The sequence below is a fragment of the Emys orbicularis genome, chromosome 1 (assembly GCF_028017835.1).
Source record: "Emys orbicularis isolate rEmyOrb1 chromosome 1, rEmyOrb1.hap1, whole genome shotgun sequence".
NCBI classification, from domain to species: Eukaryota; Metazoa; Chordata; order Testudines; family Emydidae; genus Emys; species Emys orbicularis.
In genome coordinates this window covers 158,878,879-158,896,582 of record NC_088683.1, presented here as the reverse complement: position 1 = coordinate 158,896,582, position 17,704 = coordinate 158,878,879, and the positions used below count along the sequence as shown (strand labels likewise).

Below are 17,704 nucleotides of genomic sequence, written 5' to 3'. Positions count from 1 at the left end.
GAACAGCTCTGGATTCAGGCTGCCCCGCCCAGACACACCTGCAAAGCCTGCACAAGCTGGAGGCAGGGTTTTAAAAAGGAGAGCAAAGCAGCTCAGAAGGCGGGCAGTGGAAGGGAGAAGACAGCTGCTCTAAGGGGAAAGTGCTGCCTAGGAGCTCATTGCCTGGGACCTGACAACACAGACTTGTGCAAACCCATAAAAGAGAAGCATGGGACAGAGTCCTGATCAGAGTGACTTACTCTGGGAAGCTAGAAGAGGCTAGGGTAGGAAGTGGTCTGGGGGGCAGTGGCTTTAGCACTCCAAGGTGCTGATTGGAGCTGCCCACCATTTAGGCCCTGGACTGGAGCCTGGTGAACAGGGAGGGCCTGAGCTCCCCTACCCGTTCTGAAACGGACAATACTACAAGGGCCTTCACCTCCAGTGAGAGGCCAGCTGGAAAAGACCGTAACTGTTCAAGGGCCCAGCCCGCAAAGCCCCTGTGCAAAAGGGAAGGACTGGAAACTATTGGGGGGTGAGCGCTGAAAGACAGGGATGTGCTTCAGCGGGGAGATGTCCTGCCAACCACTGCCTGACCACTAGGCAGCACTGTCAGTGGTTGTGCACCTTCTACAATCCATGTTAACAGCAGCAGCAGCACTGTTGATGCCAGCAAAGTTAGCTGGCAGCTACACAGCAATGGAAGGAATGCCCACCCCACAGGAAACATAACACCATGTTAAACTTTTATAGTTCTCTGCAAACACAGAGGGGTTTCATCCAGTACAGAAAGAAAAACATACCCTTGTTCATGTATTTGAAGTGCACTGACAGTAGAGTGACTCCTAAAGTTACACAATGGGAGCAGTTACTCTCTCCCCATGATTCCAGAACCAATATGCTGCAAAAGGATGTTTTCTCTAGTGATCACTACTGCAAACTGCACTCAGGCTTTGAGGATCCAGCTGGGCTCTTCCTGTCCCTTACAACAGCAGCAATAGTCAGGGTTGTAACATCTTCTTCTGTCGTCCTATAGTGTCAACAGAGCTCTGGGATAGCAAACTGGATCCTGTTCTATCCTCTGCATCAGTAACAAAATCATCAGCTGTGCTCCGGTGGGAGAATTCTCACGGTTGTCAGGAAGCAGTCACTTTTCACGGCCAGATGCATCCTTTGAGATCAGAATATGGATGCAAAGGCCGACAGTATGAAGTCAGCCTGCATAGGCCAATGGAATAGGCCTTTGCGTAAGATAGGATTACAAGGGTGGTTGTGTTTCAGGACAAATTTACAGCAGCCATGCCTATCATACCATTCCCATGGGCACCAGTCACTTAAAGAGACATGAGCAGCTCCTCTACTAATACCGTATTCTGGATTAACACACTTCGTACTAGAAAACGCTAGCGTGAGACTTGAAGACACCTTTAAAAAAGGAGATGGAAAGTGTCAATCAATCCCCATCCCTGGATGATTTTGTCCCTGGGAAGACTGGCTCCATGTGGAACACTCATTAGGACCGAAGTAAGCAATACCAGAGCCTGGGTCACCTTTGGCAGCTTATCGTAGGGTGAAGAAACAGTACAAGTTAAGGCTGGCACATACACCAGGAGAGAGTAATTTGAAAAACCACTTTCATCACAGTCTGTTTGGGGGTGAAACAGGACAACAGAAAGTTAAAGACATTTAGATTAGGTTCCTAGCAAACACAGAGCTGCTCCTCCCCCCAACAGACCCAAGCAACTCCTACTGTCTTGACAGGGAGTTATTTGTAGGCTGTAGCGGTTAGGGAGAACTGGAACCTAGGAGATATAAATGGAGGATACTCATCTTCCTTTTTCACTCTTTCTTGGCCTTCACGAAGGAGGAAAGGATGATCTTGTGGCCAAAGGGCAGGAATATGCACCAGGAGATGCAACTTCTACTGCTGGTTTGCCACCACCTCACTGTGACCCTGAGCAAATAATTGCCCTTTTGGGTCTCTGTTTCCCCGCAATACAATGAAGATATTATTTACCTTCCTGACAGAGCAGGTTACGGTTTAATTAACATATGTAAAATGCTTACAGATCCTTTGGTAGAGGTGGCTATAGATACAAAACTTAAAAGTTTACTGTATGCTTTCTACTAGAAAACAAAACCCTCAAAACACAGGCTAACACAAGAGACGAACCACCAATAGAAACAGAAGTTTCTGGGAAGTGAGAGTGCATTGGGATTACTTCCAGGGTGTTGTTTCTGATGACTGCATGAGGCTCAGTCTTTTGGATCAGCTTCTGGACAGAAGGTCTCTGACAAATGTGAAGGGCCCACTCTAGAGACGCTGTAAAGGAGAACGAGTTATCTCACTCAACCCATAGCTGTTAGTGAAGGGAGGTCTGCTTCTCTACCCCTCCCTTCCCCAGCTTCCATTTTTAAGGTCCCTTACTTGTAAATAGACTCAACTCCCAGCTTTCACAAGCACCAGTCAAAATTAAATGGTCAGTTTTTGTGCCACCCAAAGGGTTTTGAATAACACCAGAGAAACTGACAAATGTCTTGTTAATGTCACCTTGCAGCAGGCTTGGGAAAGACCTGAGCCAGTAGATATAGTGAAACATGGGTGACGACTCAGGACAAAGGTAGCACTGTATCAGTTAACTGTGAGTGTATCTGAGCATCCATGAGGGCTAGAAACTTATTTTTAAAAGGGTGTTGACTTAAGCCTCCCCAACTTGACATGGAAAGTTCCTAACTTTCCACGAGCTAGTGAATTTTTCAAGCAATGGTACAGAAGTGCCAATGATTATTAAAATTCTGTCTCAGATGTGGACAGCACAACATTAGGAGCAGCAGAACCTGCTTCAAACCTAGGGGAAGTTCCTTGCAAAGAGCAGCAGGCTTACAGGAGCAGATGCCCTGACTTATCTGCGATACCGGTTATCCCTGCACAACAGGCAACAGCTATAAGCTTCAGCATATCTTTGCTTTTGTCCACAATAGGATCACTTATCGCTAGCATGATTTCCCCATCCATAGTAGTAAAGGGAAAAATCTTGCTAGAAACCAGCATATTTTAATATGATTACAGCTATCGCAGTTCTTATTCCAATGTGGATAGGGAAAGGAAAGGAGGAGAGTCATTAACCAATTCCTGCCCAACATACTACAGAAAATGGTTTGGGTTAGAAGGTGGGGGTGTCTTTGCTTTAAAAATAAAAGGGGAATGAGCATTTTTAAATCCTTTATTAAGAGGAAAATATATCTCTATCAGCCAGTCAAGATCAGATAATGGAGGTGCCACAGAGGCAATATACATATGGTTTTTATTAGAAATTCTTTATAAATAGATTTCTCATAAGTTTGTTCTTTGAAGTAGCTTGCAGAAATAACTTAATATTGTTCAGCCACCCGAGAAACCAGTCACCCAACAGCAAATCACCTAGGAGAAGAAAAAGAATACTTCAAATAAGAGACAAGACTTCTACTGGATGTGACCAATAACAGTTCAATAGCCTCCTGTCATAAAGGTCACTATGTGCAGCAATTTAACCACTACACTACTGACAGTTACTTACGGAGTTTCTCTGTTGTAGGAACTCTAAGAATACAATATGGTGTCTTTGTAATGATGGTGACACAATAAAAGATGAAAGAAGGAAAGCTGAACTCCATATTTAAAGAAGGCACTGTCATTTTTAATAATTTAATACCCTCCCAAACTCCCTGTTTATAACCCCCTCCAAATCTATTACAGGACATCTGTTCATAAGGGTTGGATTGTGCTTTGTCATTGTAGAATTACTTATCATGGATGCAGACTCCCAGCAGTCCTTTCACCACTGCAAATGCTCTAATATAGCGTCTTTTCAAACTGTGGGTCGCGACCCAGTACTGGGTTGTGGAATGCAAGACACTGGGTTGCGGCGGCTCTGGTCAGCACCGCCGACCGGGCCGTTAAAAGTCCCATCAGCGATGCTGCCCGACTAAGGCAGACTAGTCCCTACCTGTTCTGACACGGGGCTGTGCCCCGGAAGCAGCCAGCAGCAGGTTCGGCTCCTAGGCTGAGGCATGCAAATGACTCCATGCAGCTCTTGCCCGCAGGCACCGCCCCCCCCACTCCCATTGACCAGTTCCCAGCCAATGGGAGCTGGGGGGGGGGGGGGGGCAGTGCCTGCAGGCAAGAGCTGCACGGAGTCACTTGTGTGCCTCCGCCTAGGAGGCAAACCTGCTGCTGGCTGCTTCTGGGGTGCAGCGCCAGCCCCTCGCCCCTCCAAACCCTTCATCCCCAGCCCCACCCGAGCCTGCACACCCAGCCCAGAGCCCTGACCCCCTCCCGTACCCCAACCCCCTGCCCCAGCTCTGAGCCCCACCAAACCCAGAGCCCCCTCCTGCACCCCAAACTCCTCATCCCCCGCCCCACCCCAACCCTGAGCCCCTCCCACACCCCAAGCCCTTCATCCCCAGATCCATTGGGTCGCAGGCATCAACAATTTTTGTCAACTGGGTCGCCAGAAAAAAATGTTTGAAAACTACTGCTCTAAGAGGCCAGCAGCAGTTACTCTTGAGCCAGTGAGGCCAGCAGCAGATACCTGCCTTCTCTTCTTCATCCTAAAGCACCAGCTGTCACATCTAAGGAGGTGTTGTGCTGGTAGTCCAGGCCTACTAGTGACATCTACTGAGTTCTCAGGGCCACTGCAGAGGCAGAGACCAAGTGATGAACATGGTCCCACAGTCTATACTCACCATGCATACAGCCCTGCTGCTCATCTCGCTCATACTTTAAACCCCAAGGCTCTCATGCACTCCTTGTGAGCCTCAATAAGGGGCCCGCAGTGCTCCTCCCCTTTCTCAATGATGCTGCAAGGCAAAGAGATTTCCCTGGTTAGCTAGCAAAACGGACACCATGTAATCCTCAGATTTGCAGGACCAATGGACTCTCACAGGTGAAGGGTTCATGAAGGGAAGAAATTGTATAACAGATTTCATAGTAAGCAGGCCATAAAACAATCTGATTTAATATAAGGCTGCCCTTAAATTCAGCTGATTTGTTTGACTTTCCCTGCTTGTTTTTAAATATGTTAAATTGAAAAGGCAGTAGTTTCAAATTAATTTGCTGTACAGTTTACCTCAGGGAGAATTAACTGGCTTACTTCAGAGAGGTTATCCTCATCTAGTTATTGCATGTGGAAATAAGAGGACACCTAGTAAAGATACTGACTGTCTCCCGTCCTTCCCCATAGGAATAAAGCCACAGGCTTCTCTCAGATAAGATGGCTATCATTTCCCTACAGCCTTTTCAAGTGGAAGGGAGGCTACTCTTAGTAAAGAAGGCCATTGTCTCTCACAGCTTGCAATGGAAGCCAAGCTGACTTTGAGGAAGATGGCTGCCAGCTGGGCTCTATGCTCAGAGAACCTGGACAATACAAGGAGATGACAAGGGAATGTTAACATTACAGGCATACTCATTAATCTTTTCATTTTTACTGCAGTTGCAAACTCACTTGACACCAATGAATTAAACTTTTGCCTGTGTTATACCCAAGGCAGTATTTTTTTTTCTTCCAGGAGTCTATGTGCTATCTTTTTTTTTTTTTTTTTTTTTTTTTTAAATGAGAAGAGGTTCTGAAAAAAGGTGAAACCTCAAATCAGGGTGAGGGGGGTGAAGAAGGCTTTGAAAACTTGAGCTTAACAATGAGGGGGTTTGTAGCACGCTTTGTAGCTTGTGTAGGCCACATGCATTGTGCCCATCAGGGGCTCCTTGCATCCCCTCACAGCCTCCCTGTGTGCCACCCTCTCATGCCCCTCTATTTACTTCTTGCAACTCTCCCACAGCTCCACCACATGCCAGGGTGTCATTCTCTAGGTCCCTACATCCCTCATCAACACTCCCCACGTGTCCATTCCCTTGCAGGTCCCTACTTCACTCCCCCACCCCCACAATCAAAAAGTAGATTCTCCTTGTCCCCACACTCCTCTGGATCCTGGCTCCCCCCCCCCCCCCCCAGTCCTCTCTGGGTCCCTGCTTTCTCACAGCTCCACCTCTACTTTTCTCTCCCACTCTGGCTTGCTGTTTACCACACCCCCACTGCTCCACTCCCCCCTGCCCTCACTACCACTGGTCCCCATTCACCACACACACTCCAAACCCTCCCTGTAAGGCTCTTATTTTTGTACAGTCCAGGCTACAGAGAACTCCCTGTACAGACAGTTAAGCTGCAGAATCTGACAAGTGTGTGCAGCAGCAAGGGGTGGCAGAAAGATCCTTTTGCCTGCAGTAGCAGGCAGTCTGGGGGCCCTGATTTTTCTGTAAGGCTTTTCCAGTGCCTGAGTTGCATCAAAATCTATTGGGCTTGTGCCCAGTGATACCTAGAACATCCCTGAAATTTTGGAATTGATCAAATATAGCATTCCAAAGTTATCACGTTACCGACAACCAGAAATGCCACTGAGTTGATTTGAGTGTTAAACCTTGAGTCACTTGGCCAACTACAGAACTTCAGAACACAAGACTACCTTAGAAAATTAAAATATGTTCAGATTTATACTTTTATTTTCCTCCAAAAGTATTCAAGTTTGTCACCTTCCAGGTCTGTGCAAAGTTCCCATTAAAAGGAAAATTCTGGAAGAATTTTGAACAATGGAGCTACTTTTGGCATCTCCCTCTCAGGGTAGAACATTTGTAGCTGTAAGGGGTGGTAACAGCAGCTACAAGGTCATAAATATGATTAAGAATAGTTATCAAGTTGAAACCTAAAGAGACTTCAAGTAATACATTGTGTTATTTGAGAAAAATATGTGTGGGTTAATGATTCCAGTGATGTGGAACAAGCACATCTCATCTTCATGTTTGCACCAAAGTACTTTACACACACAAAAAACAGTTCTCTTTTGCAAGCCACCAAACTCTAGTGGTTTAAGCAGGGGTCCAGCAGTCAGGAGAACTGTGTTCTATTCCTGGTTCTGTCATTAACTCACAGCATGATGTTAGGTAAGTCATTTAGGCCATAATTTTTAGTCACTACACATCCGTGCCTCAGTTTCTCCCCTAAAATATAGATCTGATACTGACACACCTCAGTGGAGGACTACGAGTAAGGATATGATTAGTCACAGAGATCACACATTTCATGACTTCACTGGACCTCGGTGACTTCTTTGGCTTCAGCCCCTGCCGCAGCAGTTGCGGCTGCCCAAAGCAGTGGCCAGAGCTGTCCCCCCATCCCGCGGCAGTGGCCAGAGCTGTCCATCCATCACCCCTCTCCAATGGCTAGGGCGGGAGCAGTCCCCCACTCCTTCCCACGCGGCCAGGGATGGAGTTGGAGCTGTCCCAGTCTCCCTGCAGTGGCAGGGGCTGTCAGTCCCATCCCCCCAGTCCCCTGGGCAGTCACACACCCCGGTTATTTTTAGTAAAAGTCACAGACAGGTCACAGGCTTCTGTGAATTTTTGTTTATTGGCCGTAACCCATCCTTGACTTTTACTAAAAATAATTGTGACAAAATCTTAACCTTAGCTATGAGACTTTAATTAGGGCCCATAAAATGCTAAGAAGTGGCAAGTGTAAGACAGGAAGCACAGTCTGTTGCAGAGCTTGCTTTGATTTTCCACCACCACCATTTTCCCACAGGATGAAGGGTATTTTCTACCACTGCTGTCCCACTCACAATCCTGAGAAAATTTAGATTTGATGCTAATTTATCAGACAGTGTTAGGCTCAGAAAACAGGATTCGGAGCACAAGAGTTCCCCATTAAAGAAGCAACATCTCAAATAAAGTATAAAGCTGAATGCTATATAAATTCTCCTGAGGGCAAGTGCAAAGAAACTCAGAATTCCATCACCAATACATGATGAATTAGCCATTATAAGAGAAGTGGGAGACATCCTCCTATTGCTTCTAAACTGGCTTATTTCCATTCTTTCAGCATTTTATCACAGAAATTGGAAATGGAAGAACCCTATTAAGTCTGAGATCCTCTCTCCTCCATCCTTGTCCAGGGCACAATTATGCCATACAGTGCAGTGCTTTGTCTAGAGAGGACCCCAAACCTAAAAACTATGGGGAAGTTCAGAAATGAACTCCATATATCAGGCCCTTCTCTACTTTGGAATAACCCACAGTGAAACTTTAAATTCCTTCAGTTAGTGATTGGGTTATGTCCTGAAGCAATAGGTTTTATATTCATTCTACAAAACAAACTTTTTATACTGTCTAATGTAACAGTGGATGTTCTCATTATCTACATAAGTGCCTAAACTTTTTTCATATCCTAAGAACTTATCCTCAAGGATAACTAGTGGCAGTTAGTGCTACTGGATAGTTCTCTGTTGTGTGAAATAGCCTAGTTTTAAAATGTCCAATGGAAGGGAGTACCTGCCCTTTCCCTTGAGGAAGTATTCCATGGCCTACCATGCCTCACAATCAGGAAGTTATCTTGATGTTTAGCCTATATTGTCCTTATTTTAATTTTTAACCACCCAAGACAGAAAACCAAGTAACATATACCACTTTGTATCGCCCTAAATAATTCCTGTTTCCAACTGTGGGGTTTATATTTTGTGATCATAGATGGTTATTAATTATTTAAGAATCACTGACTTGCAAACCGACAGAGTCCCTGCCCCAAAGGAGGACCAGCAAGCTCTCCATGGACCATTAGAGACCTATTTCACTACAGCATTTTCATGGTCAACTCAAAAAATGTTAAAATGATGAAATGATGAAAAGTAAATTGGTTTCTGAAATTCTACTGAAATAATCTAAAGCAGGAGTCTCAAACACGCGGCCCGCAGGGCTATTTTCTGCAGCCCGCGAGCCCCTCGCAGCCCCCCCACCCTCCCCCAGTGTTTACCTAGAGCGGCTCGGGCCAGTCGTGCAGGTGCACCAGGGGCAGGGCAGGCTCCCTGCCTGCCTGCCCTGCCCCCACAATGCTCCGGGAAGAGGCTGGAACGTGGGGAAGGGGGGGCAGAGGGGCTGTGTGTTGCTTCAGGCACCGCCCCCAGCAGCTCCAATTGGCTGGGAACAGGGAACCGCGGCAAATGGGAGCTGCTGGGGGCGGTGCCTGAAGCAACACAGCCCCTCTGCCCCCCCTTCCCCACGTTCCAGCCTCTTCCCGGAGCGGCGCGGGGGCAGACAAGCAGGCAGGGAGGGAGCCTGCCCTGCCCCCGGTACACGCCGGGCCAGATCCCTGCCCCCCGAACCCCTCCTGCAGCCGAACCCCCTGCCCTGAGCCCCATGCTGCACCCCGCACCCCTCCTGCATCCCAACCCACTGCCCTGAGCCCCATGCCACACCCCTTCTGCTCCCCGACCCCCTGCCGTACCCTGCACCCCTCCTGCACCCTGACCCCCTGCCCTGAGCCCCCTGCTGCACCCTGCACCCCGACCCCTGCCCTGAACCCCCTGCCTCACCCTGCACCCCTCCTGCACCCCAACCCACTGCCCTGAGCCCCATGCTGCACCCCTCCTGCACCCTGACCCCCTGCTGTACCCTGCACCCCAAGCCCCCTGCTGTACCCCTAAACTCCTCCTGCACCACACACCCCAACTTCCTGCCCTGAGCCCCCGTCACACACCACCTGCACCCCCTGGGGGCAGGGAGGGGGCAGAGTTGGGGTGGGGAGTTCAGGGAAGGGATTGGAATGGGGGCAGGGAAGGGGTGGGAAGAGGTGGGGCGGGGGTGGGGCCTCATGGAAGGGGTGGAGTGGGGGCGGGGCCGAGGGCGGTGGGGGGGAGGTGTCAGTAATGCAGCCCTCGGGCCAATGTACTAGTCCTCATGTGGCCCTGGTGATCATTTGAGTTTGAGACCCCTGATCTAAAGTGCTATTAGTAACAATTAAAGACATTAAAAATGGGTATATATTATTTTTAACCCATGTATCTAATTATTGTTGCTATTCTCTCACCTCTAAAGGGAAGAATGCCACTTAGTGAGATAAAACTTCCCCAATGAGGCCAAGGTTCATTATGAGATTGCTAAACATCATTCTACTCTACAAGTTTGCAGACAAATTGTAGTAAAAACTTCACAAATTAGGATTTAATTTGTATTAAAAGTCTTTAAAGTCTGAAGCAACTAGAGTGTGCTGCATGGGTCATAAGAATGTGTAGAGAGCTAGTCAGGTTTTTTTTTTTTTTTTTTTTTTTTAAGTTAATAGTTTCTGATACTATGTGTGTCCTGAAATCACTTACCAATTTTGGTGTTTTAAAAAAGGTAAATTAAGTGTTTTTCTGACTCGCTGCTGTGTGCAAATCCCAAAAGCAACAAGAGAAACTGATGATACAGAAAGTGCAGTGAAATATACACTATAGAAGACAGAAGACAACTATAGGGAACTGACTATACAGGAAGGGCTTTCATATGCATAAATAAAACATAACATTGAGAAGTACTTGTGGCACCTTAGAGACTAACAAATTTATTAGAGCATAAGCTTTCGTGGGCTACAACCCACTTCTTTGGATGCATCCGAAGAAGTGGGTTGTAGCCCATGAAAGCTTATGCTCTAATAAATTTGTTAGTCTCTAAGGTGCCACAAGTACTCCTGTTCTTTTTGCGGATACAGACTAACACGGCTGCTACTCTGAAACATTGAGAAGTGTTCCTCTCTGTTACTTGTAATGACAGTAGAAAAACAATTTTCAGGCGGAAGTGAGATTTTTAATTTGGTATATCCATTTAATATCCGCACCCAAACACACACTTCCTTGTCCTGTGAACTTGCAGCGTCACATGAGTCTCAGTGTATTATTTCTCAAGAGAGAGCGCTATGAGGCTGGTAGCTGGTTATGCAGAAAGGAGATACTTGTAGATGATTTGCACTAACTGATGAGTGAAAACACTGAGGAAAAAAAAGGAAATGTGTAGGGAGGTCCAAAGTGATAAATAACGGGATAAAACGTAGTTAAGAAAAATTAGGATGCATACCAAGAAGAGTCCTTTAGCAGTGCAAGCTATTAAGGCTTGTCTACACTTACCAGAGGATTGATGTTGTGGCGGGTCCAGCTAAATCGATTGCCGATCGCTCTCCCATCGACTCCTGTACTCCACCTGATTGAGAAGAGTAAGGGGAGTCGACGGGAGAGCGTCTCCCATCAATGTTGCGTAGTGTGGACCCCGCAGTAAGTAGATCTAAGCTACGTCGATTTGAGTTACGCTATTCACGTAACTCAAACTGTGTAGCTTAGATCTACTTCTCCCTTTAGTGTAGACAAGGCCTGAGAGCATGGATTATTCTCTTAAGGGAAGTAAAGCAAGTCCCAGCACCTGAGACATGTAAACTAGAAAGGGCAAAACATACTACAGTGTACCATCCTGTGACAGCTGAGAAGATGAGCTAATTGTGACCTAACAAGTAACTCCCTCCACCTCCAACCCAGTATGATGGTGGCAGTATATAAAAACTAAAAAATGCTTAGCAGATTGGGCCTTTTAGCTTTGCTCTCTGAAACTCCCTCCCCCATAAGATATTTATTTGGCTGGAGTACCTCAAAAGACAGAAAGCTAATTTATAATCAGACTAAGACAATATATTAAAAAAAAATAAGAGTAATGATTAGACCCCGTAGACCTGAACACACACTGGATTTTTCTGGAGAGTTATTTTGGCATCACCACTGGTGCTGGAATTTTAAACATCAACACATTGGACTAAAGTAGTTTCCTGATAATTTAAAGAGAACTTGTATCATTTTTATCAATTGGTGATGCTGCCAAAACAAATCCCAAACAGTAAGTAATCACTGCCTGAAAAAGGCAGGTGATCCCCTGGGAACTAAAGTATCATCTACAGGGAAGTTAGTTATTTGTTTTTGAGGGACTGGACTAATGTATAATTAAAACAGAGAAAAGTTCCAGACAGAGTTCTGGCAACTGAAATCCCTATTTACAACGCAAAGGCAATAAAGGCAATGACTGGGGAAGCTCCTCCAGCACCACTGCAAGTCCTTGGCTGCATCCTACGAGCATTTCCAGGCTGGATAGATCAGTTGATAATTGCCCTGCTCATTCCCTCTGAAGCAACTGGCACCAGCCACTGCTGGATGACAGGCTATTGGGCTAGATAGTTCATTAGTCTCATCCAGTACAGCCATTCTTATAAGGCTCAATTTCTATTCCCTATTCAGTCACTAGCCTACTTGTAGGTTAAGAGAGGGAACTGATTAGTGGGAGTTATAATGGTGATTTTGGCAGGGGGTCATCTGTCCACTGGGAACCAGCCTGAGGCTTGTGCTACACTTAAAACGTACATGGGCAGCGATATGTTGGTCAGGATGTGGTGCCAGGGAAAGACACACACCCGGGTGACACAGCTATGCTGACAACACCCCTGATGAAAGAAGAGGGCTTCTTGTGACACAGCCCCGGTCTACACTTCCCATTTAGCTGGACTCAGCTGTGTCACTCAGCGGTGTGAACCATTTCCCACACACCCCCAGGGCTGTAGTTAAACCGACTTGACCTACCCCCCCCCGCAGACGCAACCAGGCTGATGGAAGATGTATCTGTGGGCCGGGCCCGGCTGCCGCTGCTGGCGGGGAGGGGGAGTCACTGCAGCCAGGGCAAAGCCCATGTGCTGCTGCAGGAAGCGTCACCCTCCCTGGCCCGCCCGCGCCAGGCCCGAGCAGCCCCGTCACTGGGCCCCGGGGGGGAGGGGTGGCGGCGCCCGCCGGTTACCAGGCATCTCGCGCCTTCTTGGTCTCGGGGCAGGCGCAACAGGGCTTCAGCGGCTTCTTCTCCTGCGGCTCGGGGCCCGGGGGCTCGCAGCTGGCGGACGCCAGGCTCGACATCTTCGGCGGCTTCGCAGGATCCCTGCGGACACACGGGGCCGGTCAGAGCCCGCTCGACCCGACAGGCCCGCCCGGCCCCCAACGGCCGGTGCACCCGCCCCTCGCGGGACCCCCACCCCCGCGGGAACTCTCGGCACAGATCGGGCCCCTCCCCCCGCTCACATGCGCAACCCTCGCACGCTCCTACCGGGGTCCGCGCACGGATCGTCAATGCGCATGCGCCTTCCGGGCCGGGACTTCTTCCGGGCAGCGGCCTCCTCCCGTGACCCGACACTTACTGCGCCTGCGCGCCCATTCAGGGGCGCGCGGGGAAATGGAGTTCTTTTGCGTACACACCCGCCATCGCCGCGCGCTTCTGCTCGTCCCACGCGAGTCACCCTTACCGACTCGTGTCCACACCCCCTCCCCCCGTGCCCGCCCCCACTCGCCCCTCCCCACGGTGATCCCTCCTTTCCCCTCCCCATTGCGCTGCACCCCCCAGCCCGCCCCTCGCTGTGTCCGTTCCCTGCAGGAGCCCCATGGCGTGGCGAGGCTGCTGGCCCCCGAGGAGACGCGTTTCACTGTGTTTGTGTTTGGTAGCGCGGCCGCCTTCAGGCGGGAGCAGTGGAGGGTGGAACACGCCCCATACTGTGTGATCCACCCTTACAGCCCCTTCAGGTGCCAAGGCGAGAAATGGGACTGCTACTGAGCGACCTGTCCCTTACAGACCCATCTCCTACCCTCTTCCTCGAGCTGGGCCTGAGCAGGTATCTCTTCCTTGCATCTGCCCCAACAACTTGTTCTGGGAGCAGGTAGCGGTGTCTGGGTGAGGAAGAGGGAGGCTGATTGTGACAAGCTGCTGGGGCTACCTAGCGCTGAGAGACAGTGTTAGCCCTTTCAACCTCAGCAAGTGGGAGCTTGGCTGCAATGAAGCTGTGTGACAACTCCCTGACCCTACCTTGCCAGCAAACGGCTCAGGGGTCTCCCAGCCCCAACCTTGCTTAGCAGGTAACAATCAGTGAACTCCAGCCCCGGAGCTTCTCAGAGATGGCTCTCTGCAATGCACAGCCTATCACTGTACATTCACAGAAAATATTAAATTTGCTGTTCCTTTAAAGAAACAAAAACAGCAGCTTCTTATCTTGACTGGAGTTAACAGGCACCTCAATTCAATCAAAACACTGGGTTGCTTTAGATCAAAAGTAAAACTAGGTTAATTCAATCAACAATAGGTTTTAAGTGAGTTCAACTATAAAGAATACAAGATGGAAGGTTATAAACAGAAGTAAAAATATGCTTTCTAATGGCTAAGGCTTAACTTAACAAGTTACAGTCTTTGTTCAAGGTAGTTTTCTCACCAATCTTTGTTTTCCAGCAATGACTGACTAGCTCTTAGTCAGGATCCCCACAGAGCCCATGATATTGATTTTCCTTGTCTCCTCAGGTGACAGGATAACTTAGGTGTTCTTTGCCCCTCTCTTTATAGTTCAGTAAGCCTTTGAAATGTATTCTGAAATGTAGCCCCAGATAAAGTTCCTAATGCCAGAAAACTTCCGCCAAACAAGTGTTATTGGACCGAAGAACCTGCAAAAACTGTCCCAAAAAAGCATTTAGGTATCATGATGCTGGGTGGGATTTGCATCATGAAGCTGGTGGCATTTGCGTCAAAATGTCTTGATGCTGGACAGGATTTGAGGCAAAAAATGCAGTGGGGCACCGTTCAAGAAAAAGGAAAGGACCTGAGAGACAAGTTTACCTACATGCCAAAACAGTCACCCAATGCCACACAAACAAGCCAAAAGTAGCTTATAATAAGCTGAAGTGGGCTGCGATCTCTTCCTGCAACCTCTGATACAAATGAATATCCCACTGAATTTGGCCAAACCTGGTTTAAGGTGTTGGCCTTTTTCCTTTGTTTGGAGAAAACCTACTTATCAATTCCTCTGACATGCCTGGTTTAAACACATTTTAGTTATAATTGCAGCACATCTGTATAAGCTTTTGTGGGTTGACCATACATCATATATCATGCTAGATTATTTATGATCAGTGAATTTTCCAGTGACATATTATAGGTACAGATAACAATAAAGAGTTGGGATCAGGCCAGCTGAAACTCTCTGCTAGATACCAGGGAGCTCCTTGCCTTCTGGCATAGGGATGCTCTTTTATGGTCACACTGCTATACACTGGTATCCACCCTCACAAAGGAGCCCACATATACTCTCCTAGTTGGGTTTTCTGTATGCGCTCTCTTCACACCACCACTACAATGCATTTAAACCTCATAAATTACACTGCTCCTCGTATATAACCATACAGTCCAACACCTTTCAGAAGAGTAAACTCCACAGTTTCTGGCTGTCTGGTTGTGCTCTGCTATTGGTTCACAGGCTATCTAGTATACTCTCAGCATAGTGGAGTCCTAAATTTGTTGTACAAGTAAATGGAGTCTCAATCTGGTGATATTCTGACAAACACACATCAAGAGATAAAGAGTGAGTAGGGAAATGACTTGCCCAAAGTCATCCATAGAATCAGGAACAGAACTCATGGCTCCTGACTTCCACATTAGGGCCCTATCAACTAGACTATGCTGGTTTTGGATTATAGTTTGCCTTTTTCTCCCTATGTGATTGCAGAAAATTCTACGTTGTCTTCATGTTTGGAGTCAGTGTACTTACCCTTTTCACCACTCCCATTGTCTAGTTCCTCTCCAAAAGCTAGGCCAATCTATATGGGATGTTTATTTTCAATCTGGTCTCAGATGGACTCTCTCTCTCTCATCGACCTTATCTTGAATTTCAGATTAGGAGTTATTACTGGAGAAAGCGAGGTAAGAGGAAGCACTGGGGATAGGGACAGGGACTTACTGATACCTAGCAAATGCCTTACACTATCCTGTAAGTTTGAGAAAATGCTTATATTCTTAGGGATTTCTTTCATCAGTATTTTCTCTCCATTTTATGACTAGCTAGCAATCTTGGATCTAAAACTTATTCAGAAGGCCTACCTCACATCCTGGTTTGTCCCAGACTTTCTCTCTGCTCTTCCTACAGATTTCATTATAATCATCTTAAAGATAAGAGACAGAGAGAAGTTCCCCCTTTCCTCTCCCCCATATATCTCTCCTTTTGAAGAAACAGCATAATAGAAGGTAACATAAGACACACCTACCCTCCACTTCATTGTCTTTCCATTCATTTTCAGGTGGTATTTGAATATAGAACTTCATTCCCTTGTCTATGCCATTTACTTTTTCCCTCCCCCTTGTTTAATTGTTATTCTACAAAGCATTTCAGAAAACACTTTCTATGGAAGACTGCAAAATAAATACAATAGGTTTTCACAAGGAAATTTATTATAGCAGATGTGTGTCTACAAAATACTGGTACATTAGGTAAAGTTGTATTAACAATATGTAAGTGTAACTATTTTTATGGACTGATCAGTGCTATATTGGCATTCCATTTTGCATGTTCATTGTGGCTCCATTATACTTTATTTATGCACAGTACTTTACCCTTCATTCTTTCATGTGTGGGTTTTTGTAAATCTGGAAAACTTTGCAAATAAATACAGAGGGAAAATGGGAAAAACGCTTCTTATCTTCAGTGACTTCTGTGTCCACGTGGATAATGGTGCTTCAGAGTTAGCTCATGAGCTCATGGCTGCCTTAGCAATGATGAGCCTGTTGTGATTTCTGACTCAATGCATGCGGGAGAACACATTTTGGATCTTGATTTTGAACTGGGATGAGTGATTAGGGGTGGACAGTATACGTTGTTCTGACTATTACCTCCTTCTGTTTGAAGACAGGGCTCAATATACTTTATGTGGGGTTTGTAGACATCCTTCCAATTACTAACCACCACTTTTTTTTTTTTTTTTTTTTTAAACCTACCCCCATCTGTCTGGCTTTGCTAAAGAAACAAATGCTCAGATACTACAGTGATGGCCACAGTATGACAGTGTGGATAGATTATACTGTGCTTGTTTGAGTTAAACAATACATAGCAAACTGTCCTTCTTGCAAGAAAGTTGCATATCTTTTGTTACCAGTTGAAAAACCGAAGGTGCTTACAGATCATGAGCTTTTGGTGTCTGGACATCAAGATCACTTCAACAGGAAAAAGAGTTTTTAGTGGTCAGCCATATATGGACAAGAATTTTAATATAAAGGTTAGTATTACAGCTTTGCTACTTCTGTCATCCTGTTACATGCTTGTCCTGAGGTAGAGTTCAACGATTCAGCATTCCTATGACAGACAAGTTATAATGCAAGTGATTCAAGTTGTCTTAATTGCCCGTGTTCTGAAGCTCTTGCGCATCATAAGAATGAAGAGGTACATTGAAGAGTGGGATCAGGTCAGTGTACTTGCCAACTTATCAGCATTTTTGTGTGATTTATGATTATGAGGGCAACAAAAATGATTAGGGGTATGGAACAGCTTCCATATGAGGAGAGATCAATAAGTCTGGGACTTTTCAGCTTGGAAAAGAGGCAACTAAGGGGGGATATAGCAGCAGTCTATAAAATCATGATTGGTATGGAGAAAGTAAATAAATATTTATCTGGTTTGGTCTTGGGTTGACACACTTCTTATCTTCAGTGACTTCTGTGTCCACGTGGATAATGGTGCTTCAGAGTTAGCTCATGGCTGCCTTAGCAATCATGAGCCTATTGTGATTTCTGATTCAATGCATGCGGGAGAACACATTTTGGATCTTGATTTTGAACTGGGATGAGTGATTTGGGGTGGACAGTATACGTTGTTCTGACTATTACCTCCTTCTGTTTGAAGACGGGGCTCAATGTACTTTATGTGGGGTTTGTAGACATATTTTATTGGTGACTGGCCAAGATCAGGGCTTGATGGGGATGAGTAAATTGAAGCTAAATCCAGGTAAGATGGAAGTGATACTAGAAGTTTGGGGAAAGCATCACAAAAATATGGCAGGTTAGCATCAGCCCCTAATA

At 46.6% G+C, this 17,704-nt stretch overlaps 1 protein-coding gene across 1 annotated transcript; it reads right to left on the bottom strand.

The window, feature by feature from the left end:
* Nucleotides 1–3,182: 3,182 nt before the first annotated feature.
* Nucleotides 3,183–12,976, bottom strand: LOC135883039 (cytochrome c oxidase copper chaperone). Its single transcript, XM_065410079.1, has 4 exons — nt 12,907–12,976; nt 12,632–12,766; nt 4,702–4,815; nt 3,183–3,397 (listed from the first exon to the last, which is right to left on the bottom strand). Exons 1-3 carry the CDS (start codon nt 12,960–12,962, stop codon nt 4,731–4,733), a joined length of 276 nt encoding a protein of 91 aa, XP_065266151.1. The 5' UTR covers nt 12,963–12,976; the 3' UTR covers nt 3,183–3,397; nt 4,702–4,730.
* Nucleotides 12,977–17,704: the final 4,728 nt, after the last annotated feature.

Coding starts and splice junctions, on each gene's coding strand:
- LOC135883039 (XM_065410079.1), bottom strand. CDS start 12,962: ATGCGCATTGACGATCCGTGCGCGGACCCCGGTAGGAGCGTGCGAGGG. Junction 12,767..12,906: donor AGCGTGCGAGGGTTGCGCAT/GTGAGCGGGGGG, acceptor GTGTGTCCGCAG/GGATCCTGCGAAGCCGCCGA. Junction 4,816..12,631: donor AAGAAGGCGCGAGATGCCTG/GTAACCGGCGGG, acceptor TTTGCCTTGCAG/CATCATTGAGAAAGGGGAGG.